Raw genomic sequence first — 25,005 nt, forward strand, 5'->3', positions numbered from 1 at the left:
TCATTATAGTCTTTTATTCTTCCAAGGCACAGCAGATGTGTTGGCAGGGCTAGAAGCTATCAGAATACATTCAGGGTGTGAATGAACACATCAAGTACACACAGAAGTACACCCTGTGGCTCTCAGTGAGGGCTCAGTGGCTGCTACATGCTCAGTAGGCCCAAATAAAGATGAAGATGCAGTTAACATTCTGTGCGGCTGTGTGGAGCATCATGGAGGCCGCTCACTAATACTGTTCAAGTGAAGTGGCTTCACACATACATACACATACAAATTCTCCATTGAACAGTTAAATTTGCCCAACCACTGTAAAAAATCTGGAGTAAAACCTGATGAGTACTGTTTAGGGAATGAGCTGATTTGATTGCTTGTAATATTGAGGTACCAATCTTGATGATGAATGAATCTGTAAATTGCTGTGTAATTATTCCAGACAAAACACTCCTTTTATACAGTTTTTTTTTTTATTTAAAACTAAAAAAAACTAGACTGATAGACTAGCATCACTGCCTGATATCACATAAAAAGGTTGCTTTCAAACCACCGGGGTCGAGTGGAAAATCTGTGTAAACGATCCATCAGAGCAGAGTGGGACTACTGAGCTCACACATGGAGAAAAGTCTAAAAACAGGATGTTGAATGGCTGCCTAAAATCACTGCTTTAGAGCAATTTTGACAGTTCAGCAAAGAAACAGAGCACTACAAATAGTAAAAAAAAAAAAAAAAAAAGCAAAGCAGGGGAAAACATTTTCTCCTTTTTATAATAATAATAATAATAATAATAATAATAATAATAATAATAATAATAATAATAATAATAATAATAATAAAAAACAGATGTCAAAAAGCACCTCAGAGTCACATCCACAGAAAATGATCTGTCTTTTTTTTTGTAATAACCTTGTGTTAAAGTGTTAAGAAAACTTCATGAAGCTTACAGTAATGTAAAACAAATCCTTTGGCATTGTTCACTGTGAAAGTTAAATAAAAGTTCAACCAAAGAATTAAAAACATATTAAAAACATCTCAACTCGTCTTGACTCTACTGTTGCTCGTACGGCAACAGTCCAGTGAAAACCTCTGATCCATTAAGTATCAGCCCTCCTGCAATCAACAGCAACAACAAAACAGACGTTTCTTTCAAATCATACAATCACTTTAGAAACTGTGTCATTTGCCTTTAAGTCATAACACTTTAAATCCAGAAAAACTTTTAGTTCTTCAAGAATAAACATCACCGGACAGCAGCGATGATGTTATCGCCTCTGATTTCATAGATCTTCAGTTAAGATCAGCGTTATTACTCAAAGTAAACATGAGGAGGAGAGCTCATCAGCCCACGCAAGACTCCACACTCGCAGTGTATAAAGCTCAGAGCTGAGTGCTGTCCATAAAACAAATAATCACTGTATATACAATAGACAATAAGAAACTCTCACTGAAAAAACTGAACTAAAAGTAAATGTCCTCTCAGAGTTAAGTATCTTATTGTCATCATTTGCCTTTAGAAAATAGAAAAAATTTTCATGCAAAAAATATATACCTGGGATTTGGATAAACTCTTGTAACACAACATACCAAAATATATATTAAAAATTGTCTCCGATTAGCCTGCGTGATGCCACACATACAGATAAAGGGAACAGGAGAGCGAAGCTGAACTCACCTCAATAAATGAAACCTGCTTATCTAATGGTTCCTGGTCGACACACCCAAACTACAGCGGAGGATGGATCACAATCACCTGCAGCTTCCTCTCTGAGGAAGCGCATCATGATGAGTGTGCACACGGCTGCTTTTACTCTAGGTGTGTGCTTTCTGTGCCAAGTTAACAGTGTGACTAGAGTCAGCGACCAGGTTTGTTTATTGGTACCAGGGGGTCTTGCGCACCCAGCGAAGGGTGAATCCTGCATCTGTGCGAATCTTGATGGAGGCTGCTTCTGCCTCTCTCACGGTCTCCTTCACGGACTGCATCAGATTCTGGGCGTTATGGACCAACATCTCTGTGGCCTGGTCAGGGAAACATTTGGAAATGAAGTGGTTAGGAGGCAAATAACAATGGAGATGGAACAAAATGAGGGCAAGTTAACAGTGGTGGAAGAAGTATGTCCTACTTGAGTAAAAGCACTTATAATAATAACAATGTCCCTTCTAACTGAGATATTATTATGTATTACATGAACAGATTGTTGATACTGATACATCTTGCAGCTGGTTGTAAGAGTAACAAGTACAGTACAAGTACCTCAAAAGTGTACTTAGGTATAGTACTTGAGTGAATGTTCTTAATAACTTTCCACCACTGCAGGTTATCAGGGATGCACTGATCCAATGTGCAGTTTTGTGACTTTACCTGTTCTGACTCCTCCTCGCTGATGTTTGTTCGTCCCAGCATGGTGGCTTTGACAGTGGAGAGGATCTTCAGCTGAGTACTGATGGTAGGGATTCGTTCACACACCTTTTAGAAGGAGAAAAATGTGTCAAGTACATCACACGGAGGATTTTTCAGCATGCGTTTGTTTGTTTGTTTGTGTCTTCATGAGTTTGTCCTCACCTGCAGCAGATTCGTTCTGATTCGTCTGTCGGTGCACTGCTTGGCCACCTCTTTAGCCAGCCTCGTCACCTCATCCGAGGCCTTGGCGATGTCCTTTGCACACTGAATCAGCGCTCGCTTGTTCCCGCTTCCGCCACGCACCAGCCGAGACATTTCTGCCATTAACAGAGCCATCCGCTTGGCCGCTGCAATGATGTCATTACCCTGTGAAGAGGGAGGGAGGAGGGGGCGGAGGAGGAAGTGGTAAGAGCTGTGAGCAGGATGCTGGAGAGGAGCATGGCTTTGGAGAGATGAGAATGCAGTGGAAACACACTGAGTCATGTTTCCGCACATTTTTTTCTGATGATACTGATAACAATCAAAATGTTGGATGTTGAAAACAGTGTTATCAAACGGTAAAAGGATGGTAGTGCTTTGTTTAAAAGCAAAACAGGCACTACACTTAAAAGCAGAAAGCTGCATGCAGCATTAGTCCAAGTTAGCACATGTCCTTCAGCCCTCATGGAAGAAGATAACTGTGATATTTACTCGCAGTTTGGGAGGAAAACAGTGTTGTCTCCCTCATATCACTGTTGGCTTGGGGTTAGTACCTGTGAGGTGATGTTCACAGTGCTGGAGCTGTAACTACACACCCTGATGCTAAGAAGCAGAAGCAGAAGCAGGTGATCATACCAGGCAAGCAGGCAGTCTAACGTCAAAGCTACATCACCCAGAAGTCTTTGGGAAACTGTCATCCTTGGCTTCACAGGTTGGCCAGACAACAAGTGATTGACAACAGCGATAACAGCGCGACAGAGAGTCTGCTCCTCCTTTAAACCACTTTACCTAATCGTGAACATAAGGGAGGGACGTGTGAAGCCAGTACCAGTTTGTCCACTTGGTGCAACAAACAAACTTGTTATTCCAACAATCCTCGACCTTTAGTACAACCTGGCATCAGCATGACCGTGTGCCAACCATGTCTGAGTTGATGCAACAACAGTAAAATACGGCAGCCACAGCTGGTTGGAGGTTTCCATGGTAGTGGCAGATGCAGAGCTCATCATTTGTGCAGCCACAGTGACTCTCAGCTAGTGCTCCAAAGGGCGTTTCTTTGTCCTGCAGGGCTTTCCTTGTGTGGTGCTTCATCTGTTTGCATGCGTGGATGTGTGTGTGTGTGTGTGTGTGTGTGTGTGTGTGTGTGTGTGTGTGTGTGTGTGTGTGTGAGAGAGTATGGGCTCACACACTGGAACTTTACTATCTGACCCACATCTGGTTGTGTGTGCGCTCATGTGCATGTACGTGCGCAGACCTTGCTGGACCACTTGCGCGCCTCCTGGTGGAGAGACTGGGCAGCTGCCAGAATGGGTTGATTGACAGGCTGGTTGGAGGGCATCATCAGCAGCTCTGGCTCATAGTCATCCTCACCATCAGTAAACTCATCTTCATCATCTACCTCCCTCTCCTCTACTGCCTCCTCATCCTCAGGCTGGGTGGGGCAGGGGCGGGGGCAGGGTTGTTGGCGGTGGTTGGAGGAGAGGGATCGATTGGGATGGGAGGGAAAGGAAGGAAGGGAGGCAAAGAGGGTGGGAGGAGGAAAAGGGAGGAATGTGGAGAAGAAGGGGAAAGCCAGGGATGGCAGGAAGGAAGGAAGCATGGGAAAAGGAGGCATTTAGTACAGTATGAGAGGCACTGGATGGAAGAACAGAGGACAGGTGATTTACAGGAGGGAGGAGGAGCGAATACAAGCGCTGTGAAGGAGCAGGGAGAGGGGAGGTGAAACAGCACGAGCAAGCAAAGATGGGAAAAAAAAGAGGAAAGAGGAGCCGGTTTGGGCAGGTAGCAGGCGGATGATGGGCCTGACTCTGACTCTAGCAGTGGCTGAGTTGACAGTTTGTGAAGCATTTGCACAATCAAACAAAGTCTAAGTGTAACAGAAGCCATTGGTTGGCATCCTTTCAGTGTATTTAGGTTTTTGTCGAGCAGTGTCCTGGAGTGTGACCTTAGGCCGTTTACAACAGATATTTCATGCCTGGTTTCCAAAGACACCTCTGATGCATAGAGCATTAAATAGGCGTGTCAAAACTGCCAGGAGTGCTACAGAGGGAAGAACGGTTATCATCTTCATAAAGAGACTGAGAGGGGCTAGATAATCAAATGCTATTTACACAGAATAACTGGTCCCATACACAGTTCCTCCACACAAAAACACTTGGACACACACATACAGAACATAAACCCCATCAGGGACAAGAAGGCAAAGAACACAAAGTCTGCTGCGAACATAGTGTTTTCTACTTCCATTACAGACGGGAGGCTGGATTGTCTCCCCACAGATGACTCGTTTTCTTATATATACTTTATGCATGTAAGTGTGCATGTGTAAGCCATGATCAACTGTACATGCAAACACCTCGAGCAGATGACAGTTTCCAGTTTCCCTCTAAAACTGGAATCGAGCCACATTTCACCATCAACGCAGTTTCAGGAAAAACTTGATTTCAGCATATTCACAGAATATGAGAAGGTCGTGTGTATCAAAGTCAACAGAGAGAAAAAGTACAAGTACAAGTCAGTCAGGTCTATTAACATGACACAGAGATATCACTAACCAGCTAGCTTATTTTACTTTATTTTTACTCCATGTATGCTTCTGATTTTCAAATGTGATGGCGTGGACACGTATGTAAACCGTTCATGTCTCCATGTTTGTGTGAACTAACCCTGCTGGACCACTTGCGTGCCTCATCGTGCAGCTGCCTGGCTGCCACCATCATGGGCTCGCTGAGCACCTCTCCAACCTTCTGCTCTGGGAACTCCTCATCCTTCTCCTCAGGAGGAGGGGGCCGAGGCGGGGGCACCTCGCCCTCTGGCAAAGGGGGCTTGGGTGGTGCCTGCTCATCACTAACCTGGAGAAAACACACACAGACACACATACTGTATGTTACATGGGGAATGTGAAGAGCAGATAATCAGATAAGATCGGGTTGACAAGGACGCGATGTTCAGGGCGTGTCAAGTTACTCTTTAAACATGTCATAAGTATAATATATAATAATACATATTTTGTTTGCAACATATCTGACTCCTTAAAGTGAATTATTTTCAAACTCGTTTCCACTTGGTGACACCCAGCTTCACATTTACAATTACACCTGAGGGCTGCCGACTTTTTCACTTTCCCCATCTGTATTAATGCATTCATTTTGTGTGGTGGTAAGGAAGTGGTGGGTCATTCAAAGTTTTACCGTGGATGATTGGAAATGTGTTTTACTGCGCTTACATGAAGCTGGTCCAGGTCAGGTGGTGGAGGAGGGAAGTCGGGCTCCTGAGGCTGGAAGGCTTCTCTAACTTTTCCGACTGCAGCCAGGATCCTCAGACATGAGTCCAAATAGGCCTTCTGCAGGGCTGTGGAGGAGAGGTGAATGAATCTGTGTCCTTCGTTGTCATACAGTATCTTGAACATGTGTTTGCACGGTGTATTCCTGCACCTTTATCTTGTATGTTGCCGGCCACTGCCTTAGCATCCATCACCATGGGCGAGATGGTGTGTGAGAGGATGTCTGAGGCATGTTTCACTGTGTCTCTGAAGCGCGGATCTTCAGAGTTCTCCACTTCCCTCTTAGCCACCAACAGAACCCGGTTAGCTCGTCTTGCTATGCTTGTTGCCCCGGCAACAAGCATTTGGGGCTGAACATTTGCCATGGCAACTCTGCACTTGTCAATGTCTTTCTTTATAGCCTCCTCAGAAGCATCTAACAGAGATTTGGTGTCGATGGCCTCATCCACCAGACCTGAGACGAACACACCCACACACGCACAGATTAACCTCTGAATCTCATCTGCAGTATCTTAATGTCGTTTGAGAGCTCAGTTTGATGTAGCTGCACTGCAATTATTATGTTCAAAAATTCAAGTAACACAACAAATGATGAGATAATCCTCACCGGTGAGTCTCTCCACGTTGTCAATCCACTGGTTCTTCATGGTGTCAAAGTGCTCGTATGCTGCTTTATTTCCAGGATTCTTCAACAAGATGCGAGCAGCAGAGGTCACCTGGACATCGACAAACACATCACACAGACTGTGTATGAGACCCTGACAGTGCCATGTTTCATCCATGTACGCAGTCATGCAAATCAGGGACAGCAAAACAAACATTAGCACCTGTGGTGTGAGCTCCCTGGCATGTTTCACAGCAGCATGTATGCCCTCTACAGTGCTCTTATTGGCTGTTCCCACTGCAGCGGCCTTCTCCGCGGTTGCCCCCAGCCGACCTGCGTGGGCCTCAAAGTTCCCTGCACGCTCTTCAAAAACCTGCACCAAACATGAATAATGGTACCGTCAGACTAGAGACATGAAACATCTTTTATTGGGTTTTTCACACACGCTCACTCATCTGGATGGTGCAGAATCAGTAGAAATAAGGCTTCGAGGCCTACTTGCTGTAACCAGCACACATTTTTGTACATTACAGACCTCCTCCCTGTTGGGGGCATCAGGGGGAGCAGTTGCAGCCACAGCCAGCAGTTTGATAGGGGTGGTGGTGTCACTGAAAACATCAGATACTTCCTGGGTCATCACCTCCTGCATGTGCTGCCTCAGGTCCTGGTGGAGGCAGAGAGTGTCGTATCTGTCCACTAGGTGGAGCTGTGCACCAATACTTTCAATAATAACAAACATACACACATCATATACACAAACCCAAGACTCCATGGTTTTTATTGATTCTCCATTCGATCAAATGGAAATATTCAGATGACTTGGCATTTTCAGTTTATCTGGACACTTTGCAATCTTAACTGTAATTAAATTTCATCTCTGTGGGTCTGAACAATGTTTGGCTGCATAGAGGAAGTTTATAATGACAGCAGAGTTTGAACCTTGATTCATTTATGTATGAAAATGTGTGTTTGTGAGCCCGCTGAGCTACCTTGAGGCTGTCCTGCAGTTGTGCAGCTGCAGCTCGTGCATGAGGAGCCTCAGCCTCGCCCCTGCCAGCCATGTCTGCCAAAGATGTCATTAGAGCCTCCGTTCTGTCGCAGCGTCCAATCATATCCTGTCGATACGGGCCTAACAGGCCTCCTGCCAGCCTTCTCCCTTCTCCAACCATTCCTCTGATTGCTGCCTGACCTGGGGAGACAAGGGGCAGAAGTCATTCTCACACCACATCCAGATACCCAATATCTCCCTGATCCTCAATAAAAACTCAGATTGCTCCATGAGTAAATCAGGACCTGTAATTATTACATGTCCTTATTTAGACATAGAGCATCTTCAAACTGTCTGACAAGTACTAAGGATACAACGGTGACGAATGACTGTGGTTCATATATCCTTTCTTGTGAATTAGAAAAGAGGATGTTGACTTCATAAACTTTCTAGGTTCTATTATATCTTCCAAGAAAGCACATAGTGGGCAAGTACCTGTGTTCCACTGTAGTATCTCACACTCTGCTCCCAAAGGGAAGCATGGAAGGAAATAGGAAACAATAAAAATGACAGGACAGGAACAGCAACTGGCATCTAACAAAGCATTAAAAACAATGAAGTGCTCCCTCTATGACTAAGTAAGTCAAGTTAATCATTCATTCAGTGATTCATACAGATATTTCACTGTGGGCATTTAAGGAAATCCGACCCGTCACCAGTGCAGGGCGCAGTCATTTCTTTACCACATTCGGAAATGTCAAAAATGAACACTGAATGTTGAAAACGAGACACTTTGCAGTCTCCTCGTGGACCACTTAAACGCCTCACATCTTTCAGGATCCTGTAACTGCCAGCAAGAGTCTCAGGTGTTGCCATAACCACTTTCACACGCTCTCCATCACCCACAGAGACTGACAAAAGTCATTGAAGGTCAGGGCGTTTATTTTTGAACCAAACTACTACATCATCCTTCCCTGGAGCCGTCATCTAACCCACGCTCACCTACTCCTCTGTCGTCAACTCCGGGGTTGTTCACCCAGCGGAGGGCCTGCTCCATCTTGCCCTCCAAGGTGACGGCGGGTTTTGCTGGTCTCATGTTGGCCACGGCCCGGTTGGTTTTGGACTGCAAGGTCAGCAGTGCAGCCCCAATCTGCTTTGCCAACGCACGGGCCTCTGGGCTGTCACCTTTACCCCTGAGGCAGTAACAAATAGAGAGATGATTTGAGGGAGGACAAAAAGGCATAAAAGTCATGTAGTGCGGAAATTAGCTATTAAATACAGAATTCAAACCAATCAAAGCCGAACCCCTGTAAGACACCAAGATAAAGGGAAATACCACCGTCAGAGGCTGATGCCACTTTTTCATCTGTTTCTCAACATTCATTTTGTGTTGTGTAGCCAGGAATAGAGACAAAATGTTTTTATCACTGGTTTCTAGTGGGAACATGTGTGTGTTTCACATGAAAGTACAAATTCCATGGAAATAATTCTTCAAAGAAATATATAATGAGTTTCATTACTACTGACAGATCTTCACTGGTTTGAAATATTGAATCCATTTCTTTTGTGGTCTTGTACAATCAGTCCTTATTAGGTTGTAAAGTAAAATAGGAAAATATAAGAAATGCAATGACCCCTAAAATCTTCTTGTGTACCCCCACAGTCACATTTTTCTCCTTTTAAAGTTCAGATCCATAGTTTTTGTATGGATCTGGGTGACAGCTGGCTCATTTGGTTTACTTTTTCATGTTTATGTCTGGTCTCCTTTTATGGTCAATACATCCAGTGGAAGTGGAGTGCAGAAAATATATTGCTAACCATGACTCATGCTGTGGTGATTTACTGCACTACTGTAACATCTAGTAAATTAACTGCTCTAAAATCACCAAACTTTTCACCAGGCTGTGTCTTTAATTCATTTCAAACACGAAAATCTGTGGCATGAACCTTGAATTGAGTGGTATTTTCCTTTAAGCTCTTACCGACCGTCCACATAAATACCATGACCCCATCACACCATATTCAAACAGAAACCTTATTGTAGGACTGATGCCCAGGGTTGACAGGCAACAACATATTTTCCAGGCAGGTAATATATGCCAGCTATTGGCTGCATGAGGTTGCAGTTTGAGCCTACAAAAAAGAGGGTCTAAGAATTACAGAAAGTATTCACAAGTTACGAGTTATTGGTCGTGCATGCGTCAGAAGATGGAAGGCGTACTGTTTGCGTAGCTCCACAAGTCTGGCGGTGAGGCCTGCGATCTCACTGATGGAGCGCAGGATGTCATCCCTCTCTTTGGGGTCTTCACATAAATCTGCGATGCGCTTGGCCTCTGCTAGTAGTGCTCTGATGTTCTCTTCCCCCTCAGGACCGCCGTTAGGATCAGCCAGCCAGGCCTGAAAAATGCACATATATGGCTTAGTACTCATCTGATGAGATAAGCAACATAAATCTGTACAGTAACACTAGAGAGCATCAAGGATGGGAAAACGCCCCTAAACACTGCACGGTACACAAGCATTTAAATCAAATTGGAAAGAGAAAAGAGACAGAAACGGGATGAACATACTAAGCAAAGAGGAAGTGTCATCCACTAGGGAGAGGGTTAACATGGATTACTGTGCTGTTGTTGTTTTATCTGACCTGTGCAGCATCCAGCCTTCTGGCAATGGCCTGCTTGGCATTGATTAGAGCCTCCAACCTACGAGCAGCACTGTCCACTTTGCCAAATAACAAGTCTAAGCCCTGTGAGCACTGGCCTGCGCGCTGCACACACCCCGGGGTCGGGCCCTGGCCTCTGCCATGAAAGGAGAACACACACAGCTGACACATGATGGCAAAATACATTAGATGAAGGGCAGTTAAGACGACGGTTTGGCTCACTCTCTCTCGGACAAACACACACTACCTGGCTCGTAGGTCGGCGATCTGGTCGGTCATTTGTCCCAGAGCCTTAGTGGTTGCCAGTATATCTTTCCTCTCCTTCCCAGCACACAGCTCTCCCACCTTACCAGCTTCATCCAGTATGACACGCAGGGCAACCTCACCGGGGTCTCCTGGGCATGACGAAACACTCTAAGACTCTACAAATCTACAAATCTGTCTGAGTGTTTGAGCAGGAAGCATAAAAATCACAGTTACCTGGTTGTCCATGGTGGTCTTTGAGCCAGCTTTTAGCTTGTGCCATCTTTGACTCAATCAGAGCCAGAGATCTCTTCAAAGCCTCCATATCCTGAGGTAGAGAGAAAATACAACATTGTGTATAGCTATGTCAAAACAGCAGTGGGTGTTAAATAACAAGGTGTCGCTTTACATTTTGGCATGCTGTAAATAAAGAGTTGTCAGTAACAACTAAGTAGTTTTTATTCACTATTATTCTAATAATAATGCGGCAAAATAAACTCTGGGTTGCTGTGAGCCAACATTAAAGGAAGAGAGCGAAGTTATTTTTCTTACTGTCAACAAAGTCAATAAAAAGTTATTATTAGTCTCAAAACTGCATGTGGCACTAAGCCCATTCATTCCCACTGAAGACATTTCTTTAAAATGAGTCACAAATAAAAAAAAATAAATAAAAAAGATTTAAATTTTCTAAAATAGCTGGGAACAGTAATTTTTAGCAAACACTCCTCAAACAGGAATAAATAGCACTTTTGGTGGGGACTACTTTCAGCTGCAGATTAAAACACATTTGCTGTGCAAGTCAGTATTTGCAGCAGCGGGACAGCGTAGATGGGATCGATTAGTGATTAGTGCTGGTGTGGTAAGAGTGTTCAGAAGTTTTTCAGAAGAGGAAAATGAGACGTTTGAGGGACAGTAATGTCCTCACATCCGCCACAAACTCTTTCAACGCTTTGTATCAGGTGGAGCACAAACAAAAAGCCAATTTTCCAGCTCAGAGGAGAATGAACCGCTTAAGTGGAACCATTCAATACAGTCCATCTATTATAGATGCGTCTGGACACCAACCAGCTTATTTCTATAATTCATGACCAGAGAGGAGGACAGTCAGCGTGTGCCAGCGCTTCCCACACACACTGACAGTAAGTGCTTATCACAGCTTATGCACAGAGTATGCGGTATATCCACAGCAAACACACACACACACACACACACAAACACAAACTGACAGATCATTGTCTGAGGTAGCTGTGTGCAGAGAAACATGCAGGATTACAGGTTAGACTAGTGAAACAGATCTGAACTTTGCCAGTAAATGAACTCAGGGCACATTCTCTAACTAATGGGCACAATACATTTCCAAGAGAGATGATCCTGCCCAAAAACAGCGTCTTACTGTGCTACTGAGAGCTCTAACACACAGTAAACATCAGCAACACAAAGAAGGAAAGTACCATGATTGAAGATGGATTGAATTTCCAAAGCAGTTATCATTAAAAGAAAAAGGTTATTTAGCTTAAAAACATAAACAGCTGTTATCTGTTTCAAGCCATTTGACTCAAATGGGCATCTGGAGACAAACGGATGCACATGTAACAATATAGTGATGAAGAGTGTGCACTGAACATCATCACGTCAACTAACAGTCAGTGGACTAAAACACATGACACACTTACTGTTAAATACCAGCATGACGGAAACATATGTAAGCATGAGGATGTATTTCCTTCTCTCTCTCTCTCTTTCTCTCTCTCACTCTCTCTCCCACACACACATACACACTTGCATGCTGGAAACTGCAGAGGGGGAGAGAAACAGGCTTACCTTCTACAGGGAGGAAAAGAATGGAGGAGGAAGGTAAAGAAAGAAAAGAAAAAGAAAAAACCAGGAGTTATACTACCGAGCAAAAAGAAAAGTGAAGAAGTGAATTTTTTTTTGGAGATGCTCTCTTCAGCACAGAGGGATGTGTGTGTGGCTATGTGTCTGCAAACAGGCACTCCAAAGCAAAAATACGTATCTGAGTTTTTCAGTTGTTTTTTGGGGGGTTTAGGGTATAAAATGAAGAAAATCCGAGCCGAAGTGTGCAGCGCAGGTCGTACCTTATTGGCCCAGGCGTCCTCGTCCCACGTGGTGAGCTGTAAGACTCTTATGATCTCGTTGATTTCAGCGCTAATCTTCTCAAAAGTAAACCTTCTGTTCCTCTCGGCCTCCTCGACGCCGACACCCCGACTGCTCTTGGTTGCAACAAAAATCTTTACGGCTGAGGACAGAAAGGTGATTACTGATGATTGCAGGTTATATAGGAGCACAGCTTCATCACAAAAGATATAAAACTGTTCATTAAAGCAACTATTTGCAGCAGGCCCTGGTAGTGTAGTATCCAAAACCTCCAAAAAACACGTGTCCTACCATCAGAATGATCAAATTCACCTTAAACACTTAAATTCTAGTGGCTTTAAAGCTGTATTAGCTGACATTTTGGCCACTTGGGGGCAGCAGAAATGGCATTTTATCAACCTATAAGTTGATGGCAAACAGTTGCTTATTTATGCATCAGCAGATATGAGCCAACATTAGCATTTGTTCAAGTCTAGCAACTGTTTTGGTCTCCGCCAACTCCTGAGAGAAATATCTGGTTCTATAGCTGCTAAATGCTCTGCTATGTGTTCACCAGCTAGCTGCTAACTTAGCCTTCCTGGTGCTGGGCATGTAGCGTTCAGTGGGTTTGTCAGAGCTTTTTCACTGACTCCAGCTGCCTGCTGCGGCCAAAAACACGAGTGAACCAAACATTTTTTAGATTAAATTCACATTCAACATGCATGTTTGAATGCACAGCTTGCAAAAGCTGTGACAGCGTTTCTCTTCTTTGCTGGTGCAGTATACAGTATGAGAGACACTAGTGGAGCAGCTAGTGGGCGATGTGTGTGTGCAGTCAGTCTGACATCCCCAGCAACTAATGACTGTAATTATCAGCGTTGCTATAACAACTGCTGGATGCTCAGTGACCTGCAATGTCATTTGCCCACACAGACAGACAGACAGACAGACAGACAGACAAACGCGCATACACACCGGATATGAGCATAGGCAGCAGCTCTTTGACAGTGTTCATGGAGTTGACAAGCATCTGTCTGTGTTCTTGGTGCGTCAGCTCCTGCTGCCTCTCCTCAATCATCTTTGACATTTTGGTCATCCCTGAGGAAAAGAAAGAAATTTTATGGTGCTGTGAAAGTTTGAGGTTATCAAAATCAAACCAAGGCAGCAGGCAGGATTCAGCAAAAGGTGGTGAGTTTTTCTGTTTGGTGTTAGCGTCACAGTTTTAATGCTCTGACAGAAGCCGACGGCATCCTCTGGTGTATTCACCAACTGAGTAGTTCCAACACATCCCAACAGATCATTCCTTCATGAACGACTGATCTGGCACAATGAAAGCATCAGTCAAGTGTGAGAAAAGCTTGGCATCAGATTTCCTCCAGCTCATTATGCCACCGTGCACTGACAACACAATTGACCTTTTACCTCTGATGATAAATAGCCTGTTTATGGCGCCGCTCTAATGCCAGTGAAAAGACTCCCGTCTTTAATCACGGCATCTTAGTGTCAGAGAGGCAGTCAGTTAATTTTGTTTTTCATCATGACAGATGGGTGTTTTGACCCCGAGAATGGTCTGAAACAAAGGTTGATTGCACGGTTCATGTTTTAGTGGTGGCCCTAATAAAAACTCTCTGCCAATGCCAAATTGTGTGACGCAATTGTGATAAACCTTTTCATCTGAATTATTAAGACAACAGTAATTATCTGGACGGTTAACTGAATATATAAGGATTCAGTTGCTCATATGCAACATTCATTGATGCATTTGTTACTAAATATTATGCTTAAGTTAAGTTAAGTGCCAGTGTAACCTAACTCTAATTGTTATTATCAGTTAATCTCATTGTTTGCTCGATCAATTGATGATTATTTGGTCCATAAATTGTGAAAAATGTCCTTCACAAGTCCAAGGTGACATCTTCAAATTGCTTGTTTTGTCCAACCAACAGTCTAAAATCTAAAGGTATCATATTAGACATAAAAAAAAAGGAGCAAATTCTCACTATTTAGAAGCTGGAACAAGGCAATGTTTGGTATTTGTGCTTGAAAAATGACTTCAACAGTTCAGTTTTCTATTTTTTGTATGATTTTTGACTAATCGTTCAACTCTGAACTGGAAGACTGTGCCAATGCTGAATCACTGCTGCTGCAGAACTCCTTCTTAAAATAGACATTTTTCAGTGCAGACTTGGTGTAATAGCCCATGATTTTGATACCTGGCCGAAAACTAAGCAGGGTTTTTGTGCATATTGCTCGTATGGATTGGTAGCAGTAAAACAAGATACTTCCAATGAAAGATGTAGAAATTCTAGTTAATGTGTAATGTGGAGGTCATCAATGGTTTGATTCTTGCTCATGATGTTTGTGCTCCCTCTCTTAAAGGCATAAAGGCACAAATTATAACACAAAATGCCGCAATGTATATACTCAAATACATTTTGTATGGGTGCTCTCTGAATAGGACCCAGATCTTCAGTTTTAGTCAAACTGCATGAAATGTCACCCCTAAAAAGTGACATTTTAAGAACCACATGGATGCATCCTGACTGAGCAGCAGCTTTAAAGTGGTTTTTATTCATTTATTCATTTTTTAAAAAAAGAAAGCTCCTGCTGACCTGGTCCCAGGTTCTTGGTGTAAGTGATGAGGTCCTCCATGGTCTCCACCACCTCAGCTACTGTCAGATACTCTAGGATACCTTTACACACGCGAATTATCTTACGCACCTGGGACACAACACAGACATCATCGCAAGCAGATAAGAGCATGTATGCAGGCATAAAACAAAGGCTGATAATGCAGATTGAAGACAAACTTCTTTGTTATGAGAACAAAGCTCAGTGTGTGCATGAGCTTTTTTTAGACAGTGCTGAAGTTACCCTCTTTTTTGTGTGGCATCTTTGTGAATGTGTGTGTGTGTGTGTGTGTGTGTGTGTGTGTGTGTGTATCTGTGTGCAGTCTTGTGATGTACATCTTGTGACTCTGAGAAGTAACTCTCAGAAATGAGGCTAGTGATGAGAAGTGGAGAGCATTATCACGTGCCCAATGTGACTGCTATCAAACACTCAACACACACACACACACACACACACACACACACACTCACACACACACACACACTCAAGTTTCCACCACATTTGGGGACATTACATTGACTTGCATTAATTTCATGGACATTTCCCTAATCCTAATCCTAATAACTACTTTCCCAGTCTAAGACTAACTCTAACCTTAGCCCAAGTCTAAAATTTAATGATTTACATTATAGACCTCTTGCATTTTCGTCCCTATAAGGAAGGTGAGTCCCCACAATGTGACTGTGTAATCAGATTTATGTCCCAACAGCATGAGTAATGCATATCCACACACACACACACACACACACACACACACACACACACAAACACACACACACACACCAATGCAGGCTGGCACATAACCTATACTCTGTCTCACACAGACAGATAGACATAGATTCAGCCACACACACAAACACACATCCTGAGTTATGACAGAGGGAAGTCATTTGATCTCAGTGATTAGATCTGGCTGCATTTGAGACTCCATTACAGACTCGCTCTAAGCTGAGTTCCTCCTTCCTCTGTACAGCTATATAAAGCTTTATTTCCCTGAAAGATACCACACCTCTGAAGTAAGAGTGTTCTCAGGACACACACATGGATATAAGGAGGCAAACACAAACACACCTCAGCCTCATCAAAGGTGAGGAGCAGGTCAGACGTTCCGGACAGTATCCCTCTGGATCCATCGATCAGGTAATCTCGCGCAGGAACAGAGTATGGATCTGCCTTTAGCATCTGCGCCGCCTGGACGAGTTTCGAACTCGAGTTCTCCACCCTGAAGAAACACAGCTGGCTTAAGACGAGCAGTCAGGATGAAACCCAGCATATAAATTAACCAATAACAGGAATTCACCACCTTGTAAATCAAATATATCAGATCTCACATCTACCAAAGAAAACCGTGTGCCACAAACAGACAGCTACAAGGTATTTCAAGGTTCACACGTTGGGAAGTGTGCTGATGTGCCAAATTTGGGATCAATAAAGTAAAGTCTTAGTCTAAATTTGAAAAGATTTCTCTGTTTAGTTCTGCATTTGGGGACCTGGGATTCTGAGTTTGTTGTGTTTGAAATAACACAACCTTTACTATAGCAAAACCTGCCAATTTCTCATTAAAATGCCAGAATGGTCCAAGTTTTGGGCTTTCATACCAATTCTTTTGAGATGAAGGATTAGTTAACCTGAAGAAGGTGATGGATTTTAAAAGCACTTAATAAAGCCAAGTCCCTCCTCTTTCTGACCCCCATTGGTCAGGGTATCGATGGCTGCTGGTTCATCTATATTTAGGCTGGTTCACATTCCCACACGCCCCCTTCTAAGCCCTGTGAGTGAGATTTATGGTGTAATGCGCCGTGCATGTGCAAGTCAGCCTGAAAGAGAAGTGTGTGTAGATTTGCCTGAGGTCTGGTTCCTTTTCTTAAAACTGAAAAACTAATTGGAAAATTGAAAAACAAGAGATGACAGAAAATGAAATAAAGAACAAACTGGAAATGGATGATGTCACGTGCGCAGTAAAAGCAACGAAAATAAGCACAAATGCAACACATACAGGCAAGCAAACACAGCCTGGTGTTTAAGTCCTGTGATTGCTGAGTAGCAGCTCTCAGCCAACACCCAGAGTTCATGTCAGCTCTTCAGATGCAAGCTGGCAAACAACAAACAGCCTCTCAGAGGTCTGGATGCTGGAGCCGGACAGTCACCCGGGCTCGGCTCAGAAGTGGCTCTTTGTTGCAGCTGGGAACGCAGCCACGTTTCCTAACATTAAATCCACTGGAATCCTCTTTTTAACAAGTTCTCTGTCCGCTGAGATAAAGAAAATCATTTCCATAACTTTGTCTCTGGGAGTATCTGGTATCTCTGGGAGTGACTGTGGGTGAGAGAGGGGCAGAAGGAGGCCTACGAAGAAGCACAGTCAGACTTACTTAATGAACGCAGGAGGCATGTCTCTCTTCATCACCTGGTCCTCAGTGGTTTGAACTGTCTCCTTCCCCACCTGCAACACACACAGGTGGATCATTGTATTATTGTCATTAGCTGCAGCAAGACAGGAAATTGTATTCAAGCAAGCACTATTAATAGTCTGAAAGGTGAACGGGTGTGTGTCAATTCACACCTATTTCAACCATGCATGCATGTCATATCTTTCAAGCTTCGAGGGAAGCAGCTCAGGCTCCGGTTAACTCGGCCGTCTGTTTTTCTACATGAGGACAGGTCAGAGAAAATACTCTAATACGGTCTAACTCTTCAGACCATGCACCCATATGGGACAATGACCTGAAGGTGGGCAGAGCTGCTTTCATGTAGTCACCAGCATGGTCATCGGAAGTGGGAAATGTTGCAAGGAGGGGAATAGCTTTCCAAATTAAACCAGGCAAAATGATATTCAGGGCCTGTAAAAGTAAATATATGTTTTCTTTTTATTGGACAAACTGAACTTGGCAGTCAGGATTGTGAGTATTGATTTTTCTATTAGCGCTGTTTGATTTTTTCCCTCCGTCTGTGCCCCACAATCTCACTGAATGTGATTCAAACTACCATTTTTTTCACAACCCCACATTTATTCCAATACCTTAACGACATCGCTGACATTTCTCACTCCACAAATATGCAAACAATGTAAGACATTAGAGTTTCTATATTGTACACAAAAACAAGCATGTGCATGTTACCGTATCAAACAATTCTTTCTTTATATAGGATGAGAAGTAACATAAGAAACATGGGACCATTTCATCTCTCCTGAAGATTGTGTCATTGACCCTGTTTTGTCATAGATGTGGTAATTGTGTAAATCACTTGCAAACACACAGATACACAGCTCACTTCTTCTGCAGATGTAAAGATCTAAAGTGACGCAGCTGGCTAAAAAAACCACATCTCTGAACCAATGACTCTCTCACTCAAAACACACGAGCATGCACCCACACACACTTGAGATGCAATTACAGTGGGATGATGACATCGGTCTCTTGCTGCTGCATGGATGGAAGTCGGTTAATAGACTTTCTGGCTCCAGAGACTCAGCAGGCACACAGCGCATTCAAACAACACCGATTCACCTACTGAGATTGAACCAGTCGGCTCATCACCTGATTTATTTTCAGATTTTTCTGACAATTTTACAATAGACACATTGACGCATAGACACCTCTCCTATTCTGCTCACACACTGTTGCTGGCATCAAATAAAATATAGAAAACCAATTTTAGTTTGTTATGCTGCTCTATTTTGAGATGGTAATGCATCACTTATTAATGTCATTATCAGTGGTTGTATTTTATGAACCACAGAAACAAGAAATCTGGTCTCATCTGTGTTTTCATCTTTGTGTAACTAATAAATAAATAACTAATAACTAAATTACTTTGAAGGGACCAGTCAAGCTCAAGTTTTAAAGCATGAACTTGAGCTCAACACTAGTAAGCCACTGACCACATGCAATGATAATACTGAGCGAATTAACCTTTTATGAATGAATAAGATGTATTTCATGCTCATTCTACCCTTTTTAAACTAAAAGTATACTTTGTCATCCTGCATAGTCACCTTCCCTTCATTTTACATTAATTTAGATGTGAATCTGTATGATAATGAACAGCACGGCAGTGATGTCATTTGTCACCGTGAGACATTGTGATGGATGTACACAAACACTGTGAAAATATCTAAAAGGATATGATTAAAGTATGTGAATTTTTAAATGTGTCCTGGTGAAGTTCCTTGTTTGAAAGAAGCTGGGACATTCCCAGCTCTAACATGTGAGGAATGCAGCTCTACGAGTCGAATGGACCCTGAAGAAAAACTCGAACTCACTGAGTCACATCAGGTGACTGATCAAAGAGCTTCCTGTAAGCAGCAACGCTCGGCATCGATTATTCAATACATAACTAATGTGCTGTTAAGTGCTTTGTTGGACACACTGATAGTGTGATGTGTGTGTGTGTGTGTGGTTGTACAGCCTGAAAGGTGTGACTGCTTCAGCAGGAAGCAGACAGCTGTCACTCAAAGCTGACACAGTACAACTGGTCGGGTCTTTTTATCAGTTAATGGTTCTGGATTTCCATTTGCTCCATTTGGCGCATGCAAGTTTCTCTTGTGTGTGTGTGTGTGTGTGAGAGAGAGAGAGAGAGAGAGAGAGAGAGATTCGTAAATATATTTGAGAGTGGTAATTTCAAAAAAGCAATATCTGTGGTTTAATGGAAGCAAACAGAAAAAAAAAAACTGAACTGAAAATGCACTGAAACCCATTGAAACTAATGGAGAGTCCTCAAATGTTTCCACTTGCTACATGACTAATAATAGTTTTGTGCAACTTTTTTAAAATGGAATTTATTGATGGGAGCCCCATACATGTGTATACTGAAAATAATAAAGATCCATAGATTTTCAGACTAAATGCAGCATGATAAGTAAAGATCTGTAAGATGCTAAAACAAGGAAACTGATTAGGAACTGAGCAGTTGGGTGATGATTTTTTTCTGTTTATCACTGAGTGGGAGTCACAGTCCATCATCCAAACAAAAATATTACTTAGTGCAGCTTTAAAGACATTCATTAATAAATTATTTGGTGGAAAATTGAACCAATTTGTCAACTAAGCATTTCAGCATTTGAAAACACAATAAAACATCAAGAAAGAAGATGCAATTCTGCCACATATGTAAGCCAGGAGTGGATTTAAGGCAGACTGAGAAGCAGAGGGGATGTGTGGACACACAGCCGGAAACTCATTCTGGTTCTGCCAGTGAACAAGAAGAGATGGCTCATATTTACATGGTAGAGCAGGCTGAGAACAGTTGGTGTGTGTGTGTGTGTGTGTGTGTGTGTGTGTGTGTGTGTGTGTGTGCGTGTGTGTGTAGGGTGTATAGGGGGTTGGAGGTGGGAGAGTGGACTATGAGGCTTGGCAGAGTCTGGTCTGAAGACGCCAGAGACACTTTCCCTCCCTCACAGGGTGCCGGCGTCCAACTGAAAGTGGCTACTCCTCTCCCTCTCTCCATCCCTCCTCTTCTTTTCCTCGTTCTGCATCACGCTGTTCGACAGTTTTAGTCGGCAGTCCTCGCATCCCTCCTCTCCGTCTCCCTCTGCTCTGTTCTGTCAGTGTGTGGTTACTCACTCAACGGTAAATCTATTTATTCCTTCCTCCCCCCTCCCCCCAGAAATACCCAGGATCTATGCTGACTCCTTCATGAGCAGATACTTCACAAACACCACCGAGGCAGCTCTGTCATCAGCACAACTTCAGCGAGCTCACACTTTCAACCAAATACACCAGCAGCATCTTTCAGATCTTTAGTCGAATCAGCGCCAACCCACGCGTAACCTCTGACAGATTGAGACTGACACCATCTTATTTGTGTGTGTGTGTGTGTGTGTGTGTCTAAGTGTCTCAGTGACCTAGATTTTAAGTACCCCCCACAGCCAGCCCACCCTGGACGGGGTTAACAGTGTAATTGTATCAGTGTGCAGTGGGACTCTTGTGGTGATGGTGGCATGTTGCTGTATACTGTGTTATATCTTAGCTCAAACCGAATGAATCAGCTTTCCAAAATAAAGCATGTGTACTCAGAAGTGTGTGCGTTTGAGCTTCAGGTGTACTTAACATCCAATTACGTTTATCTACCCAGCAACCAACCACCGCTGATTCTATAAGCTGTGATCTCAAGCACCCTTTGTGCTCTCTTTCAGCACCTTCTTGTCATCCACTTCTTTACTCTCGCTCCTCTATCACTGAACAGTGCAACTACTCATCGTTTGCTCTTCAGCTGCCTATGTAAGCATTTAAGTATGTCTGAAAGTAGCCATACAGCCGTAAATGTTAGAAAAAGCAGGAGGTATTTTTAACCTTTTATTGCATCCTACTTTTCTTCTGTTGTGATAGTTTTTCATTCACCTGCCTTTCACTAGAGTCTCTCCATCCTAACAACATTTCCTCTGTCTGACAGCTTCCACTGTCACTGTGTCCTCAGCGCTTATCTCTCCCTGTAGCCTCGCATCTCCATCATCTGAGACCCAGCGACATGCCTGAGGCTGCTATTAGCCTCCTTCTGCTCACTGTCTGGATGGATCAGCTGAATGGATCAACGAGGACAAGCAGAGAAACAGAGAGATGAAGAGGTGCGCCCGGTAGCAATGGGACATCAAGGACTCAGCAGCAGGATGGTATCGCACGAAAAGGGGATTTTTCACTAAGACACATGACTGAGTGGCCCTTTTCGTTATCAGTTAATGAGATATTTATCAAACGATCTTGTGTGTCCTTGTACACGGAACCAGCAGCCAGAGAGACCTATTCAGAACTTTGACGTGACAACTAGAACAAAAAAAAAAAACAAAGCTTTATTCACTATAAGTTATTCTAAAGGAACAATCCACACAATAAACATATCACACAGCATATCACTCAACAACTGTTTGAACAGACAGATCACACTCTGAGTAGGAGAGTTTGAATATTTGGGTGAACTGTCCCTTCAAAATCCATGACTAACAATGTGCAGCTTATACTCAGATGTTTTGCAGAGTAACAGTTACAGCCAATACTTGATACTTGTAGATGTAGGCAGCTGTTTAGTCCCTCCCAGAGAAGAAATCATGATCCCTACTGAGCATCCCAGTATCAAATTAAAATAACAGGTTCAAACTTTATTTAAAAAAGGCAGCCCTGTGAAAACAAGTACCTGTTTTTGCAGAGGAGCCATGGCTAGAAGACCAGTTCAAAGGTGATGCAGCAATGTGCAAAAGCAAAAATACATTAAAAACAACTTAAATGTGGGAGCAAAAATAAAACTGGCAAGGTGCTGCACAAAGAAGAGGACCAAGCCTGTTTAAATCCGAGAAAACGGACAGCTCTGCACTCTACCACACAAACTGCAGTAACAGTTTTTCTGGCATTGTGACCATGTCTGATCCACCAAGTGTGACCTCCCACACTTTGAGATTCATTCTGGCTCAAATTAACAGCTTCTTTTCTCTCTATCAGCCTCAATAATTAAAGTGCAAGCAAGTGAGTTTTCTTCTGCGTGCTGCTGATTTCTGATGAGTGAGTGAAGCCCGGCCGGACCTGCATCAATAACAACGACCCCGGAGCAGCATTAATGATGTGGCCCGTATTGATTTTTTCAGTCAGTGCATACAGAGGGGACACGGATGTCTGACTGAGGCCTTGCTTGCTTCTATAAAAAATGACCACTTAGAGTCAAGATGACAGAGACGAAACAAGACAGAGGAGGTGGTATGGGACAGGGTAAGTGGAGGGGTCAGCTGGGAAAAGAGAGAACAAGGAGGAAAGTGCAGGCTACGAGATGAAGGCTAGAGGTGGGAGGCTGATAAATGACCAAAGAGGGTATGTATTCTCCATGGAAGTTACTGCTGTGAAGTTTCTTTAACTCATTGTTCTACAAACTGCAAATACTGCAATAATCTACCTCAGTTTAATGAAGCTGAGAGCACAGAAAGCTACAGCACAACTCTCCCTCTGGCACTGGTGACATTTCCCTCTTAGCTGATCACACAGTGTGTGTGTGTGTGTGTGTGTGTGTGTGTGTGAGAGAGAGAGAGAGAGAGAGAGAGAGAGAGAGAGAGAGAGAGAGAGAGAGAGAGAGAGAGAGAAACACGCATCCTGTTAATTCAGGACTCAGCACTCGTTTCTTCCGCCCCACAAACTTCATTAGGCTCAGCGGACATTTGATTATCAATGGGGGCAAAGTTTGTCATGTTGTTGTGCTGCTGTGTTGTGTGCGCACAGACGCGCGCCGAGGCGCACAAAAATCTACTGCAGGAGCTCGTGAAGCACGCATGAGCGTCAGCTGGGTGTATGGCAGTTTTATATCGTTTTAATGGCGAGCAAAGCTCATGATGGGGTTGCCATAAATCTACCTGGAAGCCATATAGAAAAATAACGAACTGCTCGCTGCACAGTGAAACAGTCTGATGACTTGCTATTCTAATAATTTATGACATTGATTAAATAAAAGCTGTGCTGTCAGACCGGTCATTGCACTAGTTTGTCTCCAGAAATGTCGCTTTTGAAGTTTGGATGGTAAATGTCACCGGATGCAGGCACTTTGCCGCTGAGGTCTCAGTGAATTGACGCCCTGATTGGAACTCGGGACTCACCCGCACAAGGTTGCTGACTGCCGCCTGCACCGCGGCCACCGGCACCGTCAGATCTGGGATGGCTTTACCGTCCACCTCCCCCTCCTCGTGCATGATGACCAGGTGGGAGATCTGCTGGGCCACCGGCTCCAGGATACTCTCGATGGTCTTGGTGTGAAACACCGGCATCGTGAACGACTTTTACCGCAGCCCCGATAGAAGAAAGGCGGCTGGTCGCTCCAGCACTGAAGATCCCCCCTCTCTCCTCTCCTTCCCTCTCCTCTCCTCTCCTCACCGACACAAGCAGGAGGACAAATCCCGAGTTGTCAGTCCAGCCCCTGGGACGAAACCCTCATACGGCTCTCCTCCCGGTGTGCACCGTCTCCTCTGAGCACCTCGGCAAAGGCTGGACTCCGACGGTCGGTGTCCTCCGGTGGGAGCGACCCAAATCGTGACAGAAGGAATCACCGCCCTCCGCCCAATCACAACGAAGGAATACAGCTGCCAAGCGGGTTGCTGTTGGTGCGCACTGACGCTTCTCCCCCCCACGTCCACACACATACATCATACATCACACACACACACACACACACACACACACACACACACACACACACACGCACACTGCAAGTGAGAGCACTTCCCAAATGACGTCATGCATGCCAGTGGTCCCAAAAAGGAAAGTGTTGGGGTAACTTAATGGGAAGAGATTGGGATAAAATATGGGAGAAGGTGTGTGTGCAGAGGAGGGGTTAACCCTTCAACATGTAAACATAATTGTGTTGGAAGCTGCAGCCTAATAAAGGTCAACATCCAACTGGAGATTGGGTGAGCTGCCCCGCTGTCTGTAATGTTGAAGAAACCTGGTTTTGATGAAGGGGTTTTAAAATTTGATTTTATTTTTATAAAGCTGCAAACCTGCATCTGACACATGATCTATGTTCATTAAAAGGTGGGTCAGGAGTTCATGTCTCCAGGCCTAAATGTCCAGGTCTAAATAAAGACCAAGGATTCAGCTTGCTGCTGCCTGCAGCTGAGAGAAGGAGTCTCTCCAGCAGACGGAGACGTACAGATCCTGCACTGCACCTACACACTGTCTCCACAACTTCTTCCCATTGACCCATAGGATCCTCAATGAACAGCTGTCCCACTGGTTTTACACCCACCTGACAGGTTACACTTGTGTTTCCTTTGCTGTAAGAATGATTGAATGAAAGTGAAAGAATCTGCTTCACTACATCGTGGAGGGATGTGTGTGTGTGTGTGTGTGTGTGTGTGTGTGTGTGTGTGTGTGTGTGTGTGTATGTGTGTGTGTGTGTGTGTGTGTGTGTGTGGTCCTCAAATCTGAATCTGTGTTGGGGAAACCCG

At 43.8% G+C, this 25,005-nt stretch overlaps 1 protein-coding gene across 6 annotated transcripts; it reads right to left on the reverse strand.

Annotated features, from left to right (window-relative positions):
• On the reverse strand, positions 1-24,121 carry LOC143328251 (vinculin-like). Of its 6 annotated transcripts, XM_076743314.1 has the most exons (24): positions 23,659-24,121; positions 17,465-17,535; positions 16,167-16,317; positions 15,077-15,185; positions 13,440-13,562; positions 12,467-12,627; positions 10,608-10,698; positions 10,375-10,522; positions 10,110-10,263; positions 9,687-9,862; positions 9,500-9,598; positions 8,468-8,658; positions 7,961-7,987; positions 7,467-7,666; positions 7,013-7,141; positions 6,701-6,850; positions 6,481-6,589; positions 6,025-6,327; positions 5,817-5,941; positions 5,257-5,442; positions 3,846-4,022; positions 2,555-2,758; positions 2,354-2,458; positions 1-2,010 (listed from the first exon to the last, which is right to left on the reverse strand). In XM_076743314.1, exons 1-24 carry the CDS (start codon positions 23,824-23,826, stop codon positions 1,864-1,866), a joined length of 3,504 nt encoding a protein of 1,167 aa, XP_076599429.1. In that variant the 5' UTR covers positions 23,827-24,121; the 3' UTR covers positions 1-1,863. The 6 variants fall into 6 exon arrangements, with proteins under 6 accessions (XP_076599429.1, XP_076599431.1, XP_076599430.1 ...); XM_076743316.1 differs by lacking the exon at positions 9,500-9,598; XM_076743315.1 differs by lacking the exon at positions 7,961-7,987.
• Between the last annotated feature and the right edge of the window lie 884 nt (positions 24,122-25,005).

The sequence above is a fragment of the Chaetodon auriga genome, chromosome 11, assembly GCF_051107435.1.
Source record: "Chaetodon auriga isolate fChaAug3 chromosome 11, fChaAug3.hap1, whole genome shotgun sequence".
NCBI lineage: Eukaryota > Metazoa > Chordata > Actinopteri > Chaetodontiformes > Chaetodontidae > Chaetodon > Chaetodon auriga.